General features: G+C 41.8%; 1 protein-coding gene across 4 annotated transcripts in view; it reads right to left on the bottom strand.

Annotated features, from left to right (window-relative positions):
- CYB5R4 (cytochrome b5 reductase 4) overlaps window positions 1–21,781 on the bottom strand; it is a 205,057-nt gene that overhangs the window by 42,115 nt on the left and 141,161 nt on the right. For all 4 annotated transcript variants that reach the window (XM_075202708.1, XM_075202709.1, XM_075202712.1 and 1 more), the window contains 2 exons: window positions 13,530–13,559; window positions 12,238–12,360 (listed from right to left, as the gene is read on the bottom strand). In XM_075202708.1, the coding sequence (XP_075058809.1) occupies window positions 12,238–12,360; window positions 13,530–13,559 (153 nt within the window). The remainder of the gene's footprint in view (window positions 1–12,237; window positions 12,361–13,529; window positions 13,560–21,781) is intronic.

The raw sequence follows: 21,781 nt of genomic DNA, 5'->3' as shown, positions 1-21,781 counted from the left end.
TTTCAACAAAACAAATCTATTTTGTAATAAATCATCTATTCTCCAAAACTAAAAACTTAATTTTGAGACTTGGCAGATTTCATGTTACAAAATTATTTAATACAAAACCTTCCATGTGACCTTTCAACCAAAAAAATTCAAGCGAAAGCAAATAGACAATTTTAGGAAAAAGAAGTGAAAAAGAGGATTTTATACTCATATTAAATCCATTTCTCTGAGTCATCTGGGGGACACTGCTAACTTTCCTGCCGACAGGCTATATCACCTCTGCAACTCCATGTGAACTTCAGTGTGTAATACAAAAGAACAAAAAGAAGGGAACCCCAAAACTAAAAGAATAACCACAGAAGAGCAGAAGAGACGTAACACAGTGTCCCCAAGATGGACTCAGAGAAATGGATTAAACTTGAGTATAAAATCCTCTTTTCTCTTACCATCACCTGGGGGACCCCGTTTACCATGGGGATGTACCAAAGCAGCCCCGTAAGGTAGGGACCGCCATGACAGTCCGGTCCGCAACACTGTGCGGCCGAAACTGGCGTCCGGGGATGCAAACACATCAAATTGATCAAACCTAGTGAAGGTATAGACAGAGGAGCAGGTGGCCGCCCGGCAGAGCTGATCCACTGAGACCCCGTTATGCGCAGCCCAAGAAGCCCCCCCCACTGAGCGGGTGGAATTGGGCGGCAATACGACTAGGTGCAGGCCGATCGGAACTGACATAGGCCTGCTTGATTGTGGACGTAATAAACCTAGCAATGGTCTGCTTAGAAGCCTACCAACCCCACTTATGAGCCTCAAAAAGTACGAACAGAGAGTCAGTCCGTCGAACCGCCGATGTCCATTTAACCTAGAAGCGGAGGACACGAACCACATCCAAATAAGTCGAGGAGTTCGGGCCTGCGGAGGCAGTTGCCTCCTGGACGACTGAGATCACAATCGCCTGGTGCAGGTGAAAACTTGAAACCACCTTTGTCGGAAAAGACGGAACTGTTCTAAACACAGCCTTGTACTTGGGGAAAATGAGATAGGGAGACCGGCAAGAAAAGACCCAAGCTCCGACACCTGCCCCGCAGAGGAAATGGCGAGGAGAAATACCACCTTCCATGTAAGGAATCTAAACTCCGTTAAACCCATTGGTTCACAGGGAGACCTCTCAAGCATGGTCAGAACCAAATTTAGGTCCCAGGAAGCCGAAGGTGTAACATAAGGGGGCTATATTATTAGGACCCCTTGAAGGAAGGTTCTTACTTCTGGAATATCAGCTATTTTTAGTTGGAAAAAGATAAGCCGACACCTGGACATTTACGGACCCAAGTCGCAGACCTGAATCCATGCCATACTGGAGAAAGGCTAGGATACGCAGAAAGATGAAAAAATATTGAGTGACAGAGTCTTCATTCACACCACTGAATGTAGGTATGCCACACTCTGTAATAAATGCAGGCTGAGATTTTCTGGCTCGCAACATGGTGTCAACCACTCTGGAGAAAAAAGTTTGTGTGTCCCAGTGTATACGCTGTATTTTATTAAACCTAGGTACAAAATGTGTTAATGTGGCACAATGTTTACTACAAACAAATCACATACATATAATCTCTGGCAAGCTTTGCTTTACACTTGGTCTTTTACCTTTTCTGACATATAACAAGGTAATGAATTGCCCCTATTAGCTGCCACCTGTCTAGTAATAGAGGCTTAAGCTAGCAGCCAGGAAAGGAAAGAAAAATAACATTCTTAGAGGATACTGGTTTGGCTAATGACGTACACCACAGTACCTCCCAACCATATAATATATATATACACACACACACGTACCTATGTTCCAGATTATACTCGTATAGAAAACCTAGGTACAGAAATTGTGATTTATGTGGCATAATGATTACTTCCAACAGCATACATATATCCACTATAACTATACTGTATACAGTGTGAAAAAAAAAATGTTGGCCAAGAACCAGTTCAAACGATTGGAGAGGAGATAAGCCTGTCTCTGAACTGCAACCTTTTTTCCAACCCCTCACTGTAGACAGGTGCCTCCCTTGTATTTCCTGGGTTGAAACATACCAACTGTTGCAATAAGAAGGGAGTCTCCTTTTCAATCGCTCCCTCCCCTCTCAGGCAGCTTGAGCATACTGGCCAAAAGCAGGTTTTTGTTAGCATAACCCAGCTGGCCTCTTATCTATAGCTATTGGTTTTCCAATAGCAGCTGCTTCGTTTTTGGTCCAAACCAAGTGACCCCCTCCGATTCAGCAGGGACTTGGTATATTCCAAAATGGAGCCAGGCACACAGACGAGGCGCTCACTGCCAGAAACCCTTGCCAGTGTCTGAACTGCTCAGGGTAACAGCAGTCTCCTTATTCTGTGCTGTTACCAGGAAACATCCCTGCAGAAGCCTCCTCTTGTCTGTGGCTGCCCTCTGGTATATCAAGATGAAAACCTGCATAAGCTGTGTATGTGCTGCCTATAACACATACACCTTCTAAAAAGGTAATAAGCAATTTTTTTTAAAAAGGAAATGGCTGCAGAGCAGCACGCCAGAGGTCCTACTCCTCTGGCACTCAAACATACACTAAAGTTCACACAGGGTTTCAGAGGGGATATAGCCTGTCGGCAGGAAAGTTAACTATTTTAGTGCCTACTCCAAGTTCCATCATACAACCCTATGGTAAGCAGGGTCCACCAGGTGGAGGTAAGAGAAATACAAAACTTACAAAAACCTGGTCATATAAGTGAGCTTAAAAGCTTGTGGAAGCATATTTTGCTTTTATTATAGTAATGAGTCTTTTTGAATAAGTCTATCAACTTTGCACAACTGTGTGTAAATGTACCAATCTGCGGTCGCCGATATATTTGGCAACTTTGCAGGGCAAGTTTAAAAAGGCAATGTCTTTTAAACACGTCTTAGTCAATATCTTAGGCAATGTCTTAGATCAGTTAGCAAAACTTGCCTAACTGGTCTAAGCTCACCAGTGTCCACATGGTGCATCATCATGCTACTCCGTCCGGGGTAATTACTGAACTGAGTCACAAAGGGCCACAGTGTTGCCTCAAGCTGCTCCCTATTGTGGGCACTCAACTGCTCATCCCAGCTCAGTTGCTCTACAGTACCTTTACCTCTGCCATCTGTGAGGAGGTCAGGTAGTGGATCACTTTCTGGTTCCTCATTCGGTAAGCCGCAAAACACAGCTACTGACTCTATACACTCATTGTATGTCTTCAACATATTTACATGGTTGGTCCGCTGCCGTCTACCATTGTTATCAAATAACACAACATAGGTGATGTCACTTAAGACGTTTTGAGGCTGTGTATAGTCCAGCCCAGGCAGTCTGGAGCTTGTTCTGGTGCGTGGGCATCAGAACAAGGGCCTTCTGACCTACCTCATATACTCTAGCACGCAAACCCTGATCATACAAAGTCTTCTGCATGGTTTGTGCTTCATCTAGGTTAGCCCGCGAGAGCCCCATGAGATTCTCTAACCGATCTTTCAGCTTTAACACAAACTACACCACAGTGTCATCCTAGGTGGGGAGCTCCCCGTCCCAAGACTCCTCCTGAAACAGGTCAACGGACTATGCGGCCATATAGTAATTCGAAGGGGCAGAACCTGGTAGACTGTCGCAGCACCTCACAATAAGCAAACAGGAGGTGTGGCAGATAGTGTTCCCAGTCCCCCTCCCCCCTACCAAGTTACAAATGCCCGTAGAATATTCCACAGAGTACCACTGAACAGCTTGCGCAGTCCATAAGTATGGGGATGTTAGGGGGCAGTACAGAGTTGCCGCACTCCGCACTATGCTCAGAGACACTGGACCAGTTCACTCATGAACTGTGTCCCTTGATCGGTTAGAATATCGCTAGGGAACCCTACTCCACTAAATACTCCTAGCAGCGGGATACCCACTGGGGTACCCAAGCCGCTGACACACATCACAGGACTTATAGTTTACCAGGACTTCATCCAACATTACAGGCCAGAAAAAGATCTGTGTCAAGCGCTTTAGTGTTCGGTCTCTTCCCTAGCGTCCAGCTATAGGAATTTTGTGGGCAACTGATATCAGTTGTACACAAAAGCTCGGTGGTACCACTAGTTGAACTTGTTCCCTGACCGGTCTACCCTCCCTCATCTACTTCCCTAGGTACCCGGAGCATTAGCCCTTTACACCAGGCCACACTCTCCACCTCCATTCCTGGAAGGCCGCTGCCAGCCCGGTGCCTCATGCCTTCCAGCAAGGGATCAGAGAGCTGAGCTGTCCTGAAATCTTTCCTGCAGCCCTCACTATCGTCTAAGTCAGGACACTCTGCAGGGGAGTTATGTTGGGGTTACTAGGGTCAGTGAAAGGGAGGTGGTATACTGCTAGGGGCAGGGGCATCACCGGGCACCCCCACAAGATCAGATAAGCCGGAGACTACATCCTCTGCGTAGCTAGGGGACGTAGTCTTTCCAGAAGCAAAGAGCTGTCTAGTTCCTGAAGAAATAGCAGCTTGAATCTATTCCTCAATGCTGGCTGAAGCTGTGGTTGCTTGCGATGGCTGTGTATAGCAGCTGTGGTCTGTTCCTCTGGACTGGGTTGTGCAGGTATAGAGCCTGAAGACTGTAGTCTTGCAGCTTGGCCCTGGGTAATGGAGTTGAGAAACGCAGTCACAATTCCACCCCCAACATTGTTGCCCAAGATCACATCAGTTGGGAGGCCACCCATAACGGAAACATCTTGCAACTCCTGGCAATCTCCCCAGTCAAGATACACACTTGCTACAGGCACTCCCTTTTTCAGTCAATGTTCCACAATAACTTTGGCAGTGCGACCTTTCAATACTGCAGCAGGATCAATAAGATGGGGACTCACTACAGTGATTTAGGACTCACTACCGTGATTTAGACTCAGGGGGCTAAATCACTGTAGTGAGTCCACAGGGGTCCCGCTTGGATGGGCTATAGGTTCCTCCACTTGGTTTTAGGTGGTCTTTTTGACAAAAAGCGAGTCTTTTATCGAAGTCACCTTCAATCATGCCACACTTCATTGGGCTGGCAGGGGTGGAAACAGTCTCTTCAGATTCACCTTTGCCAGTTAAACAAGTCAGCTGGCCCCCAGGACTTGAAGTAAGTCTGGGTTACTGGGGCTGTGGGATAGTTCATCTTTAGGTGACTGGTTTTCCTTGAGCTGTAGCACTTCTTCTCCAGCATGGGCTCTAAAGGTCTCAGTTAACTCCCAAGGAAAGGGTGGGGCATTAGCTGGCGAGACGTACCCGAAGGGTTGGATACTGACTTTGGGGGTGAGTAGAAGAGGGGTGACCCCCCCGGGATTCCGCAATCCGCACTATGCCCAGAGACACTGGACCAGTTCACTCATGAACTGTGTCCCTTGATCGGAAACCCTTGGGGTTGACTGTTAAAATGTGCTTCTGCCAGTGTGGCCTAGCAGACACATATTAATCCGCCAACTGGGTGGCTGCTTCCAAGGTGTCTGGCTTCCTGTCCAGCACCCATTCTTTCAACTCTGGTGCGCACCTGTGGTGAAACTACTCTTGGCCCATTAAGTTTCTGACCTCCTCCGCGTTCTGAGCGCCAGCTCCGCGCATGCAATTCCTGGCCAACTCCCGCAGCAGGGCGTGGAGATTCTTGGCATGGTCCCGGAACTTTTGCAGGTCTCTGGGGTAATAGTGTACCGTTTATGGAGGGTCCTTTTTACAATATCATAGTCTCCACAGTCCTCTGATGGTAATCCCTGCTAGGCCTCCAATGCACGTCCTTGCAGTGTAGGCACCAAATTCTTGACCCATTCCACTCTGTGTACAGCATGTGGTCTGCAGGTCCTTTCACAAACTTGCAGAGCCCATCAATATTTCCAACACTCTCCTCAAATTTACGGTGAGGTAAAGAGGACAGTCCTGATCCCCTAGGGGGCGCCTCTCCCCTGGGCTGCATGGCTGGCGCCCTTCCCTCTTGGTGCCATGCCTCGAAGACCTGTGAGCGCTCAGCTTTCGTTGCTTTGTCCTTTAAAGCTGTCAGCTAGATCCTTAGCCCGGCTGCCCTGCACTCATCATAGACTGTATCCGCAGAACCAGTGCCTCTGTCCTGTTCAAAAAAGGGGGCTGCTGTCTGGTGGTCTGGTTGACCTTGTTCCCGGTTTTCAACTGGGCTGCTGCCTTGGTCACTGCGATCATCAGTTTCCTCCTCAGGGTTACCATGCTGTAGGTGCCATTCTCACAGCGCTGCTCTCATCTTCGTCCTGTTTGGCGACTACCTGATATTAATGCCCTTGGTACTGAGTCTCAAGGTGTGCCCTGTACAAGATGGCATAATCGGACATCCGATGCGTTCTCCTGGCTGCAATTATTCCTCTCTTTAATAACTTGGTTCTCCTGACTGGTGCAAGAAAAGCTGTCTGGGATTATCCCACCGCTTGCCCCCAGAAATCTGTTTCAGGATGGGCCTCCTATGCCACACTGTCCATCGATGATGGGGACAGGCTGGGCTTGCTTTTCCATTGTCCCCATTCTTTATCCTAAATTTTGCCCCTCTAAATGCAGTAGAAAGGGTTTGCTGCTTCCACCATTAGGCTCCTCCGATGTTACCTAGAACCGGTTCCTTCTGAGTAACTGGCTGGTACACCTGACCTCTTCCTTTAGATCAGGGTTGCTGTGGATCGTCCAAGCTGGCCAGAGCTGCAAGATAGCAGGCAAAGCGTTGGTACTGAAATGCTGGGTCCCAACCTCAGAACAGCTGGATAACATATTAGATTGGTCTTATCTGTAGGCCACAGGAATTGCAGCAGGTAAGTAGGTGTTTAAGCAGGATCTTGAAACAGTGATGTTTATTAGCCCAAGTGTCCTAATAAGGAAAGTTACACTAGTTTGTGGTATTAGTGATCATTAAAAGGTACAGATGGTATGATATCACCTTACATGGTCAAACAGTTCGGTTTTTATACAGATTTACACAGATACCCTGGCAGGAGTTAATCAATCTTCCAATCCAGGCTGCTTTATGCAGCCTGCACATATATCAGAATTATTTTTTATAAAATCAGATGCTAAGAAACAATATGGAATTATAAGTCACACTGTTACAGATTCTTACTGCAGCTGTAGAGGGAGAAGTGTCAATTCCACAAATATAGAGACCAAAAAAGAGATAAACAGCGCAGAACAGGCACTGTGAAAAGTGTTTTAATATGTTACCATCCCAATCGATCTAATGTAATAAAAGAACAAATCGCTGAACAAATAATTGTTTTAATAGTAATAGATACAAATAATTAAAGTGACATACTATCTCAAAATTAATAACAATGGGCCTGATTCATTAAGGATCTTAAATTGAGAAACTTCTTATTTCAGTCTCCAGGACAAAACCATGTTACAATGCAAGGGGTGCAAATTAGTATTCTGTTTTGCACATAAGTTAAATACTGACTGTTTATTCATGTATCACGAAAATACTTGATAGCTTATTTGTACACTAAAATTTAAAGTTGATATTTGTGTGCTACATGAAAAAACAGTCAGTATTTAACTTATGCGCAAAACAGAATACTAATTTGCACCCCTTGCATTGTAACATGGTTTTGTCCAGGAGACTGAAATAAGAAGTTTCTCAAGTTAAGATCCTTAATGAATCAGGCCCAATAACGGTCAGGAAACAGTGTGCTACTGCACTGGGAACTTTTTAATCATCACCCGTTTCTCACAGTTTAATGTACTTTTTAATCCTTGGCCCAGTCTAAGTATATACACTAGAGCATCGGTGTATTATGTCTATTATTTCATGTTATTAGGTACATTTTGCCCTTGCTAGTAATTGCAATATTTATGCATTAGAAATAGAAAGAATATTGCCATACTGTGTGAAAATAACAGGACAGCAGAAGTCATTTTGTCTATGTCAGCTAAGGTAATTACAATATGTCTCAAATGACCATTGTTATGAGCATAGCCGGATTAAGGGGGAAGGGGGGGGGGGACACATGCACCGGGCCCCCCTCTCTCTGAGGGCCCCCCGCCGCCTGGGAGGAGAGAAGCTGCTGGATGTTTTTATTAACTATCTTTTTCATAAAAATATCATTGGTGGTCAGTGGCTGCAACAGGCCTGCCTGTTGCTGATTGGCCTCAGACAGGAAGTGCTCATTTCACTTCCTCTCTGAGCAGCGCAAAGTGATGCACAGTAGAAAGCAAGGTAAGTGTGTGTGTGTGTGTGTGTGTGTGTGTGTATGTGTGTGTGGTTTTTGACACAGGGGGCTTGTGGAAGTCTGTGTGTGAGGGCAGCAGGGGGCTTGTGGCAGTATAATGTGTGAGGGCACAGGGGGCTTGTGGTAATGTAGTGTGTGTGAGGGCACAAGCGGCTTGTGGCAATGTAATGTGTGAGGTAGGTAGTGGCTATCTAATGGGTGTTATGTTGTTTGTGGGGTGATGGTGGGGCAATTTAATTTAATAGTGGGGTTGGTGCAGACTTATCAATGTAGGGTGAGATGATTAATTTAATGTTGGGGTGGTTTGGGCGCTGTTAATTAAATGTGTGGCAGAGTTTTGGAAAAAGGATTGCTATTTCTTAAAAGTGAATGCAAGTTATTTAATGTATGGTAGGAAATTTATTTAATAAATGTGATTACTATTAATTTAATGTTGGGGTTGTTTGGGGGCAATGGGTCTTTTTATTAAAGATGAATAAAATTATTTTACAGTTGGGCTGGTTACAGGAAAGGGGCACTGATAATGAAACATGAATTGTTTTGATTTAATGTTGCACTGCATAGGAGGCAGGGAGGCCTACTGTGTTCACTCATTGCTGATATTTCTATATGTCATGTACCTATTCTATTTCCAAACAGGGAGCCAACATTCCAGGATGCAGACAAGCACAACTGAGCTTAGGACCAAAGCGACAGCAACAAGTATTGAAAGCGGGAAGAACAGATAGGAGAGAGCAGGACATTCTGCCAATTGTCCTGATTCTGGTGGGGCAGTACTGAGTTTGGGGACTGACCCAGTCAGTCAGGACTTTGTCCTGACTGCAGGGGCAGTTGGGAGGTATGTCCCACTTCAACTGCTCTACTCATGAAGGGGGAGCTGCCTGCACCTAACAGTAGTGCACACAGTATTGTCTGTGTATTTGTCTAAAATTATAGCCATAGTACACTTTAGGGGCCCCCCTGTTTAAAGTGCCCCGGTCCCCCCAGAGCCTTAATCCAGCTCTGGTTATGGGGTGTGGCGTAGACCAGGTTTGTAATCAGAACAATGTCTGAGTAACTTGACATAGCTAGATGGCAGCCCATGTTAATTAGCTAGGTCAATAGGAAATCTGAGAGGTAATTAGGTTAGAACTTCTAGATGATATGCAATGTGCCTCCACAGTAATATACTGGCTGAAATAGTATTGGTAAATGTATCAATATGAATCAATATAAATGTTATTGTATTAAAATGCATCACAGACTCAGATTGTGCAATGTTGCATATACAATGTGTCAAATGTCTTGTTGTTTCACGCAAGGGTGAAGTGTCATTCCTTGATGTTATATTGTAACCTTTTCTTTAGTCTATCCAGCCAAATAACTAATTGAGTCAAGCCATTCAATTGTATAATCAAGGTAACAGAGACTGTATGTCTAACAGTTAAAGTGTCCACTGATAGACCCCTACTGTAAGGAGAAGGACTGATACACTTGACCCTACTCCCTGTGTATACAACCAAGAATATAGGAAGAAAAGAATGCCAAGAGAGCTATTCTAGCTTGGAGGATCCTGTACAAGACATCAGCCAAAAGGACTCTGGGCCAGGCATTGTGGTGCCGCTGGAGAAAACCCTACCAGGACAGGGTCTGTGTGAGCCAGTTTCCCAAGCTGGACGACATAGTAACTGTCTAGCTAAAAGGTGGTGGTAATATTGCTTGAGGATAACACTCTGAAAAAGACTGAAATTATTACTTTGGAGTGCTGACTGCAAGAGGCTGCTGGAGGATAGATGCTACCATTACCCTGTATCTTGTGAACGTCTTGTGGCATTGTGCTGTCGTAATAAAGCCTTATTTTGGATATACTCTGGTCTACCAGAGTGAGTTGAATGCCATAGAGGGTAACTGCCATTACAACTAAGGGTGGTATCCTCACAATAACCAATTCTAAATAACCAAATCACAGACAGTAATAATAAAAAAATGTGATGGGCTAATTACATGAGCTCAACCCAATATCTGAATAAACTGAAGGGTCAAGAATGAAATTAGCATATAGATCACTAAGCTTATAAACCAACAATGATGGTGAAATATGACTTATTGATAGATGCTCAAATAAAACTCATTAGTAGTCATAATATGCAATGTATTAAAATCCTATAGTGATATGCATCAGGGACAATATCGTCTCAATAAATAGAGCATTATCTCCTTTTTGGTCTCTATATTTGTGGAATTGACAGGTGTGTTTGGAGATGAGATTTTACAAACGGCACCTGCTCCCAAGCATGCAAACTTAAGTGGAAAGATACTCTACGTGAAAAGACACTTCATTTGTGTTGAATAGGCCCACTTATTACATTTCCCTGGACCATTACAAGAGATCAGGTTAGGTTTGGGTGGGCTTTAATTAATGTAGAAAAGCTCCTTGTTCACTAATTTAAGCCCACCCAAACCTAACCTGACCCTGGATCATATGTGTCACATTTGAAAAAGCGGAGTGTTTAATTATAGTGAAGTATCAGACTAGGAGAATGTGTGCTGGGAGCAGGGAGGAACAGCAACTTGGTGAAGGGGTGCTGGGAGGGAGAGACATAGCAGAATGGGAGCAACACTCACAAGAAGCAGCAGCCTCATTCACCTGTCTAGGCAGAGAAGAGAAGGCACAGCTCATGAGGCTGCTGTTGCTGATCTCCAGCACATGTTCCTCTCACCCCTTAGCAGAGTCTCATGGGAATTATTTCCCCATCTCCGTAACAGTTCGAATCTGCTTTGTTGTTTAAATTGGTTTAGAGAAGCAAACAAGAATAAAGATGGAGGAAAATTATAGGTACCTTATGTTGCATTTTTTCAACCCATTTATAAAGGCTAATCATAAATCTAATAAGAAGGTGAGAACTGTTTCAGAATGGATTTGTAAATAGTTTTTTGAAATGCCAAAAGTTGCAAATGTTTGTGCCAGTTGCAGAAAACAACTTGGGCACTTCGAAAAGAGCAATAAGGTCATTGTTCAGTTTCTCAAAATAATGAAGTATCAGCTCCCATTTGCTGACATCAGGAGGGTATGTAACTACTGTCTATGACAAGAAATGGTGGCTCGCATTTATTCTGGAGAAAGATGAAAACATCATTGAAGGGAAAGTGACATTCCTCCATCAGTATCTTGTTCATACCCAAGGATGTTTTATGAATTACAGAGGTAGATGTTCTGTGTAAAGTGAATCCGTTAACTCCAAACAGGTCGAATGTAAACCCTTTCTTAAATGGAAATTCGAAAAACAAATGAAGCCTTCCGCCAGGTCCAACCCATCAAGTAGCACTATCCATCCAGAGCAGCAGCACCAAATGGTAATTATCTGTAGTAAGCTTTCGTAAAATATGTGAAAGGCATAAAATTATCACAAATGTTTTAAATATTTCAGTATTAACAAACTGTGTCACTGTGCATGATATACATCAAAAGAACCGTTTAAAGAGAAGAATTAAAAGTCATGAAAAGGTCATGAAAATGAGAATTATCTAAGTTCTCATTTTCATTATTTTAACAAACATTCCAAACTAAAAGAAGAAGATCCCATAATAAAAGTTTGGGGATTTATTAACAACACTATGAACAATTTTTTTAGATGTTTTTCAAAAATGTTAAAAAATGGCTTTTTGAGAAAATCAAAATTTTGATTTTGAAAATCTTACATTTTTTTTTTGAAACATACTGCTGTTTACAATGAGACCTTGCCCAAGTCTCTAGCTCAAATAGGCGATATACAAATGCAATTTAAAAAAATGTTGAAAGCAAAATTTTTGTTAAAAAGTTGCAAATTTAAAGGCATATTAACTTCAAAACCAGCGCACATATCAGCCTAAGATTTGGGGTTTTCTTTAGTCCCATGGCAGCATTTATTTCATTACAATCTGAAACTTTCAGTTAGAAACTCTGTGTTGATTTGATGTGGAATGACCCTACACTTACTTTTATGAGAAACAGATCAGTCTATTTAACCAAAAATAAAATTATTTTCATCATGGACAGCTACAACCAGATCTAATTCATACTAACCTCTTTGGGAGTTTTTAATAAAAGTGTCATGACCCTCCAATGATTGTCCCAGGCTTTTCCAGACATTGTGATCCTTTTTCTGCAGAATCAGTTCTACGTTTCCAGTCCTCCCTGAAGCATTAACTAAATATAAAAATACATCATGCATTAACTATAAAGATCAACTACTATAAAGTACAAATCAGAATATAATGACCTTGCAACACATAGTTGTTTTTTCTATGCAAAAGCAAGAACAAGTTCATGTGACATTCTTTATTGAAAAAAAAAGTATACCTGTTTTTAGCCCACATATCATTTACACCAGGGTTAGAAAATAAAAAAATAAATAAAAAAAGGTACCATGTAATTCCAAAGAAAATAAAATGGAAATATTAGAAGCAGAGGCCTTAGTACATTGTTTGCAAATATTATATTATATTATAATATATATATACCTCTAAGGGGTGAGAGTTGCCACATTGGTTTGCATATATATTAAATGATTTACTCCAACTTCTCAGGATCTCACATTGGAGACCCCAGAAGTTTTTCCCAGGTGAGTACTCTTGGGGATCGGTGTTCTCTAGTATAGGATCCTGCCCATAGGTGAACATAAAACCTTTTTGAAGGAATTGGGTAATCCATGAATAGCTTCTGCTCCATTAAAGTGGTCCCCAACTGACCTGGTGCCAAAATGAACTGTTATGTACCCCTGTATGTATGTGTTTGCATATTACAGTACAACTAGCTCTATTACACCACAGACATTTCATTTTTTAATTACAGTATTCAGGGTCTTCCCCAGATAATTTTGCCAGCCGAGTGGTATTAAGAAGTAGAAGTAGCCAGGTGGGTGAGGCTTAATATTTTTGCAAAAATATTGAAAAATGTTGGAAGTTATTGCCCACACCTGTCAGAACTCATCAGACTGTTGCTCAGTGCTTACAGATCTGCTGGTTGTAATGCTCACATAGTGCCTGTTCTAATAGGAGAAACAATTGTGTATTCTACTTGCCAGCCCAAGAGTGTTCTGGCAAGTAAAAACAGCCAGGTGGAGCACCCAGGAAATAGGTGCCGGGGAGAACAGTGCTATTATAATAACTAAATAAATGGGCCAACAGTGAATGTATTAAGACACAAAAGCCCACACTTTAGAATTCACTAACAAAGCTTGTATAAAAAAATATAAGGCCTTTAAAAAGAATAAATAATTGAATTTACTTTATGTTTATACATACTGGCATAATTTTTTTTTGCTAAAATAATTATTTGAAATTAAAAATATAAACAAACATCTTGTCTTCTCTTACCTTCAAAGTTCTGTATTGGGTGGCTTAACTCTAGAACAAATTAATACGAAAGGTTGTAAACATCTGTAATCCAGATCATTGCACAATTCTGTTTTACATGACAAAAATTAGTGTAAAAATGATAAATAGTATAGTGCTTCATAACTGTAAATATAAGAAATAATCAGAATGTGGTACTATTCATTTCACCTGAGATGAATGTCTTTTATGACCTAGTTCTCTGGTATCTAAAATAAAACTAACCTGTAGTATGATAACCATAATTTTTGTTTTTATGTAATTTTTTTTATATGTGGGGAATCAGGAAAACAATTTTTCATGTATTTGGAAAAATCAAGGTGGGATGATAGGTGTGAGATGACACAGAGGTTAACGACTTTAAAATGGTGGCAAAATGGAGGTGTGAGCAGGAAGATCAATAAGCCTCCACATTGTTCATGTTGCAACTCGTCATTGGTCCACCTGCACAAACCCCTCTAACTTGCCACAGCACAGAGCAGTCCCCCACATTCAGGGAGGGTGCAGAGCTACAATGCTTCCACCCTTAGTGTTAGTGAAGCTTTAAAAATGTCACAGGCCTGGATTCACAAAAGGGACTAATAGGGCTACAGAGCTCTCGGCCACCATCACAAAACAGGACCCCAACCAAGGCAACTTAATTTTCTTTTACCTTATGACCCAATGTTTAGGTTTTTTTATTGTACAGAAAAGTATAGGAAAACATGGTCACTTTCTAGGGAAATAAAGTCAATGAGAAGGGTCTAATGAAAACCGTAAAATAATCATTTTGTCCCTCTGAGGAAATCACTTACAATAAAACGCTCAAGGGTATATTGCACCACTGGGTTTATTGCCATTCAAGTTTCACATGGGACTATTAAATTGTTCCTGAGAACGCTAAATAAGTGGACTGCAAATAAAATTTCAAGCAAGTTGGTGCAAACCGGATTAAGAGGCTTTGGGAGAACTGCCGGAGACACAGGACATCATGAAAGTATATGGTAATATATCGCCTTATCCCATTATTCATGACTGTAGTTTTTCAATACCCTGCTCAATTGCCTATGCATTTATTGAGATCTACTTCTATTAACTGGGAGATATATTCCGTATTGGATTTAGCTTAACTGTTACAACTTTTATCAACAGAGATACTCGCTTGTTGTGGCCAGTGCCAGGATACACACTCTAGCAATCTTTTCTATTTCTAAGGGGTTATTTTACTGAAAGTTCTGAAAAGGAAAAAGTCCATAGCATCCAATCAGATTTAAGAATGTACTAGACAAATGATAGATAGAATCTGGTTGGTTGCTATGGGCAACACTCATTTTTCTTTTCTTTTTTAGAGGTTTCAGTAAAGCTACCCCTAAATCTTGAGATTGATATGCTCAGTGTTCATATAACTGTTTATCTACATATTTCTTTATATATTTATTTTGTATTTTTATGTCATGCTGACTAAGAGTGTATTTTATTTAATGATTCACAGATGTAGGTTTTTTAATCTATTACTTATTAATTTTATAATCTCTTTATTTTCAGCCTGCATCAAATACATAACAAAACATGAAACCAGACATACTATAGTAACATAGCAAATAGTTTGTGAGCCCAAATATACAAATAATGTCATCATGAGGTAAAGTCAACAGGAAGAGAGACTATACAAAACAAAAAAAAAATTGAAATATGAATCCTTATTTTTCAGTAGTAGGCTGGGAGAAAAGGAAAGGGGAGTAGGAGGGTGAAGTGAAGAGGGTAAGTGTGGAAAGGAGAAAGGGAAGGGGTGGTGAGAAAGGTAGACGACTCAGGCTATTCCAGGCCAGAGACAGAGGGAATTGCGGAATTGAAACCATGGTGCCTATTTGTGATTGAATGAAACCCAAAATCTGTAGGTATTGGAAATGCAATGAGAGGGGGGAGATGAAATTAGGGCCTGTATATCCACAAAGAATGTGGGGACAAATTTGTCAATGCTTCCCAAAACTTGTAAATCAATGGTTTGTAAGTTTTGGTGGCCTTGTCCGACTGGCCAGGAGGGAACACTGGATTCTTCCAGATAGGGGATAAGGGGGAGGGAGCCAGTTTAAAGCGAGTGTTCACAGCATCCCGCATAGAGAGGTTGAAGCGGATCATGGGGCAGGTATGTGCCGAGGCAGGCCTGTGCATCTCAGTCATCCATGGTAGGTATTGTACAGACATGTCTGAGGTAATGGCATTCGTGTGTTCACCCATTATTTGAGCCCGGGATCAATATGCCAAGAGATGATACGGTGAAGCTGTGTAGCTAAGTAGTAATTCAAAATCAAAGAGAGGCCCAGGCCTCCCAAAACAATGGATTTCGCTAATGTAGCTCTGTTGAGAGTAGTTTTTTTTCCTGCCCCATATGAACGTCTTGCAGGAGGATTGGAGTGCCATCAGGGTGTCGAAAGAAACCCAGATCAGTAGAGTTTGAAAAAGGTAAAGCAAGAATGGAGAACATTTATTTTTATGGCATTGATCCTGCCGGCCAAGGAAATATACACAGATGGATTTTAGCAAGCAGGGGAGAATAATTAAATTGATATAACCCGGAGTAATTTCTGTTGATAGTAACGGCCAGGTAGCGAACGGCCTGATGGCGCCACTGGAATTTGAATGAGGAGTCCAGGCATTCTCGGGTTGTATGGGGGACATGGAATGTCACCTGGAATCATTAAGTTTGTATCCAGACAGATTCCCATATTGTGCCATCTCAGACAAAAGGTTTGAAAGAGAGACGAGTGGATTAGACATCTTAAAGAGCAAATTATCCACAAAATTTTCTATTAATGAGCCCCAAGCAAGATTCCCGTAATGGTTTTCTTGTGTCTGGTAGACGTCTTCTGCATATTGGAAACAATTGAGTTTGGATCGGTGGCAGAAGAGGTGAAAGTGAACTTGCATTCAAAATTGAACTCTAGATAGGCGAGCACAACATCAGCACCATTGAAAATCTGGTACTTGAGGAAAATAAGACTCCTGTTGTTAAGAGATAGCGGGGTGGTGAGCCACCCAGTTATGAAACACTGGTGGCTGTTAATGGATTGGGAGCGGAGTTGAGCACCATGAGGATCAGTCCAGATGATAATGCTGTGAGGGGAAACCAGGAATATTGCTGGTGCAATGAAGTGTGATACAGTCCCGGAATAGAGAGAAACAAGATGTGTTTGTGTGTTCCAATCGCAGCTCACTAAAGTTGGCAGTCAGAGTGTGGGCATGTGATGTCGCAGGCGGTGAAGCACTGGAATCCGGGAGCAGGCGAGAGGGAGCTAATCAGCTGGATTCGGGGCTTGTGGTGCACCGGCCGAAAGGCCTCAGAAATCTAGAGGCAGCTGTTTGGACTGGTAAGGTTAGCAGGCCCTTGGAGCAGTCACCAGAAAAAGTGGTAGGAGCAAGCTGACAGTAGAGTGTATGTTGCATTATATTATATTAGGCCAGAGACTGAAAGGTCAGAGTGGGTGTAGGGCCAGTCTGGAGCTAGTGAACAGGAAGGAGAGGCTGCTCCTCTGGAGGTTGCATAGGCACGGGTCCTAGTTCAGACCTACTGCATGGAAAAGAGTCCTGGCCCGGGAGATCTGTTGATGCGGCCTCCACTACATGTGCAGTGTTTTAAAACAAGCTGCATTTGAGTAGTGTGCTGTGCACGGGGAAACAGGTAACAGAAGCCCGCAACGCGTGCACCGGTGTCAGGTTGTCAGGTTAGCTCACGAATAATTGAGTGAGATCATGCTGTCTCACTGGGTATTAACCAAAATTCCCTGGAGGCGCGGAGTTTAGGAAATAACAAGTACAGGTGATAATAAATATCAACTGAACAAAGTAGTGTGTGAGGCACTCCTGTCCAAAAAGAATATATCAATATAAAATCAACTTTATTGATGGGTACTTAAAAATGCGACATAGACAAAAAGCTAAATCCCACCTGGATCGGTGAATTTAAAATATACAAGTGAATAGAATTGAAATAAAGTGTGGAGAGAATTAAAAAATGACCCAAAAAGGGGAGCCGATCAATGTTATCAAATGAAAGACTCGTATTATGCTGTAGTTGTTAGTAGTAATTTAGGTCTGGTCCTCTAATTATGTAATTTTAGTGTAACAGTTCATAGGACCATTAAGACCTAATATAAAGTATCTCTCCAGAAAGAGCCTTTAAGCATAGGCAATTTTCTCTATGGCTAACATGGGATAATATAAATCTCGCACAGATTGAGATATGGGCGTGTATTTATGTATAAAACGCTTTCATATATTGTTTATATATCTCTCATCATGTGTAGAGAAAAGGGGAATACCAAATATATTGTAAAGAATGATATTGGTAGCAAGCAGTTCCATGTTTAATTAGTGCACCATCAGAGGGGCATTGCATATAATGGAGTACCTATAAGTATAGATGGATACTTCACATATATTCCCAGTCTAGATGTAAATAACCGGACAGTTTGATCTATGTCCTATATTAGTACACGTGCCACAGTATAATACACCTTTATTATAAAGGTAAAATCGATCTAGTCTATTATACCATTGTTGCTAGATTGCATTATGGGGTCATTATCTGCCAGAGTACTGTCGATATATTTGCTCTCAAATGTATCCCTTCATGCATTAATATTGCAAAGTGTGTGACTAATATTGGAAAATTCCAAATGATTCTTACTAGATTGCATTGCAGGGCGATTCTTAACCTGAGTGCTATCGATATATTCTCAGATATGTCTCTTCATGTAATAGTATTGCCAAATGTATGGCTATGTTATAATTCCCAATAAACTCTCTGATATTAGGAGAGGTTGCTTCCCTACAAATTAGCAACAACAGAAGTTTATAGTATAAAGGGTTACAATATACAGTGCACTTTCTGGGCGTGTGTAAATATACAGGGATATATGTGAGCTGCCTGTTAGAAGTCCCACTCGTGGTGTATACCTCCTAATGAAACAGCCTGCGCTACCAGTTGTAAATATCGGCGATGCCCGATAAAACGGATGTTGCCCTTAATATAAAACCTAAAGTTAGTCTTATATAGAGATGTTGCCTGCTATAAGCATTAAGGTATTAATCTGGATTTTCGAGACACAATCGCGGGGAGTCCCGCTGATCGGCTCCCTATTTCCGGGTCTGTGACATCATGCGTCACGTGCCCGATGTACGTTTCACCAATTAGGCTTAGTCATGGGAGTTTAACAAGGTGGAAGGTGTTCACCAGGGATTCCCGCAAGGGAATTTGGGTTTCTGCGGCTTCCACCTTGCAGGTCGCGGTCCTCCAGGAAAGCTCCCAGCGTGACAGATAGAGAAAAAGTTGCACGGCAGAAGAATGATTAAAATCGGACATCAAATGGTGGTAACGAAGATTACCATTTATTATAAAAATGTGTTTTATAGGTCGATAGGTTAGAAGCAGAAAGCATGAGGCAGAGATTTCAGCTCATGAAAGCAGAGCTCATCATATGCACCTAAACTGCAGCTGTAAAAATAAAACAAAAGAAACTTGATTTTATCTATAAAAATTGTTTTCCTCTGTATACTATCCCAACAAATGGGTTAATCCTTAACCAGATGAGTAGAGACAGGAAAAATGTACACCCCTGGAAATTCGTTGTCTTCTGCCTGTCTTTTCAAAGCTCAGTAAGACAGCTGAGAGTGTGGTAGGTTTTTTTTCATTTTATTGCATTTACCTATGACTGCCAGTGTTACTCCCTATGTGCATGCCCACTGGGACAGCGGTGACTCCCAGGACCGCTCATTACTATCATTAGGTAATAAATGTGGGGAAAGCTTATACTCATTTTAACAGTTGCTGCGTCATCAGATAAAAATTACCCAAGCAGATGGAATCACTTCCAGATCATTACTTGAGTAGAGGGCGGTGAGTTTGATTGCAGCTTGCATTGCATTGAGTGCTGGTACACAGTTGGCAGCAAGAATTCGAACCTAGCCCAAAATGCCAAAAGTTCAATAAGTTTAGATTAGTTAATTTCTTATTATCTGTTCCCTGTCATTTCAGAGCCTGTGGAAGGAAAGAAAACTAATAAGTCCCATCACATGCTCCACAAATGCGATTATAAGGATTTGTCTATTGATTATAAAAAGGCTTTATGTGTCGAAAATATTCCCCCTAGAGAGACTTCAATTGAACCCCAGAGCGGTTGAAAGGACCTTGTCTTAGTTGTGTATAGACTTGGAGAGTATGCAAGAATTTTCTTCATGGATATAGGTATTAATTTGGGGAAAATTTATCTGATCGTATATGGGAAACTAAAGAGGAACCCAGGACATTTGCCACCCAAATGGTGGATATACTGATAAGACATATTAATAAGACTATGGAAATACATGATATGCCAGTCCCATCTACATTACAGGGTGCCTATTTTTTGGAGATAAGCAGGACAAATGTAGAGTATTTCCAATATATTGGGTGAATAGAACTTCTGGTTAAGGAAAGGGGACCAATGGGAGAATTGGCAATCTGATCTTAAAATATTTGTGAGCATACATCCCTTTCAAGAAACTTAAACCACTAAGTGGGATCAATACCTAAACTTGATACTGCAGTAGCTTGACTTCGGTTAAAACTGCTACCCCATTAGAAGATGAACATTCATTAAGAGACCAAATGGACAGGAAAATTGCATAATCAATCCCTACTTCCATGTGCGTTAAGAAACGCGGGTCCTGGAATTGAATGGCTCCACCGGTATTCAGTACGTATAATACACATCCGAGCCACTTCACTCAGAATTCCCCTTAAATACTTACACAGAGCAGCAGAGTGTCTTTTGAATTGGTGACAGGATCCAGTCATTGACAGGGGAGCACTGCTCCAAAAACCAGAATAGACTATGTTAACGACAGGTTCAAGCTCCAAAGTTTGGGGAGTTCATCTGCACACAGATGCATAGCTTCAGAAGGAAACTGCATGCAAACATTCTGGAAGTATGGGTAGTGTATCATGTAATACAGCATTTTCTGCCTCTGTTGCAACACAAACATCTCAAGACAGCTTCAGACAAATCAGCCATCTAATAGAAATAAGAAAAGATTACATACTCTAAACCCAGTCAGAGCAATTTATATGCATATCTTGAGAACAAAGGAATTCAGAAAGATGGATCATCTCCTACTTCCTGAAGGTCCACGTCAAGCTTAAGCTCCAGCCAAAGACAATGCAATATGGATTCGAGAAGTAATTTTACAGGCCTGTAAGTGGAAAGGATGTGTAGTGCCAAAATAGCTGAGAATGCATTCCAAAGGGGTGGTGGTAACCTCCTGGGCAGATAGGGTTCAGGCTTCAAGCAAATTATCTGTACAAAGACATTACCTTCTTCAGGAGAGCCTCAGTTTGGAAGGAAAATTTGCTGAGCAATTGCTCAATAAAATCATTTATATGCATGGATTGATCAGTGTTTGATTGATTTGTTGGACCCACCCACTGTTTACTGCTTTATTACATCCCATTCTTAAGCTAGGTACACACTGCCTAATTTTCCACCAACTTTTTATGCCGATCAATTTAACATCCTATCGACGGTCCGATCGCTCGGTCTATAGACTGCATACACACTAGCCTCGTTTTAGACGATAAAGGTATGAGCGACTGTCCCGGGAGCCATGTTGTCGCAAACAATGATTTTAATTATGTACATACTGAAGTGACATTTGTGGGTCATGTAATGATATACCAAAGACATTAGCATAAAGGGGAAGAGCTTTCACTATATTGAACACCCAAAAATGCATAATAACAGAAGACAACACTGTCTCTTCATTCAGTCATACTTTTTTCATACACATAAAAACGTTGTTTTGGTATAACACTACACTTTATTAACCTGGCTGCCATATGCATCAATGCAATAGACTACTGCTATTGCTATTCCGTTACAATCATCTAATTAACAAGTCAGTGATGTACGGACACCGCACCAACTGGGACAGGTACAGGCATCTGAAATTTCCCTACACACGCCCCCAATGGAGCCCCAGCTTGAGGAAGTATCGGAGGATTATCGTGGATCGATCGTAAGTTTATACACACTACACGCTGGAAAGCTGATTGGAACGAAAATATTGAACGGTACGACCAATTAAGTGAGCCGACAATCAACCATTTGGGAAGACTTTCGATCATTGTGTCACTACACACACCGAATGTCGTACGAGCAGTTGTAGGATGACTGGTTGAGGTGATTATTGGACAAAAAACCTGTAGTGTGTATCCAGTC

The sequence above is a fragment of the Mixophyes fleayi genome, chromosome 3, assembly GCF_038048845.1.
Source record: "Mixophyes fleayi isolate aMixFle1 chromosome 3, aMixFle1.hap1, whole genome shotgun sequence".
NCBI lineage: Eukaryota > Metazoa > Chordata > Amphibia > Anura > Limnodynastidae > Mixophyes > Mixophyes fleayi.
Note: the sequence above shows the minus strand (reverse complement) of the source record. Positions and strands in the feature narration are given on the sequence as shown.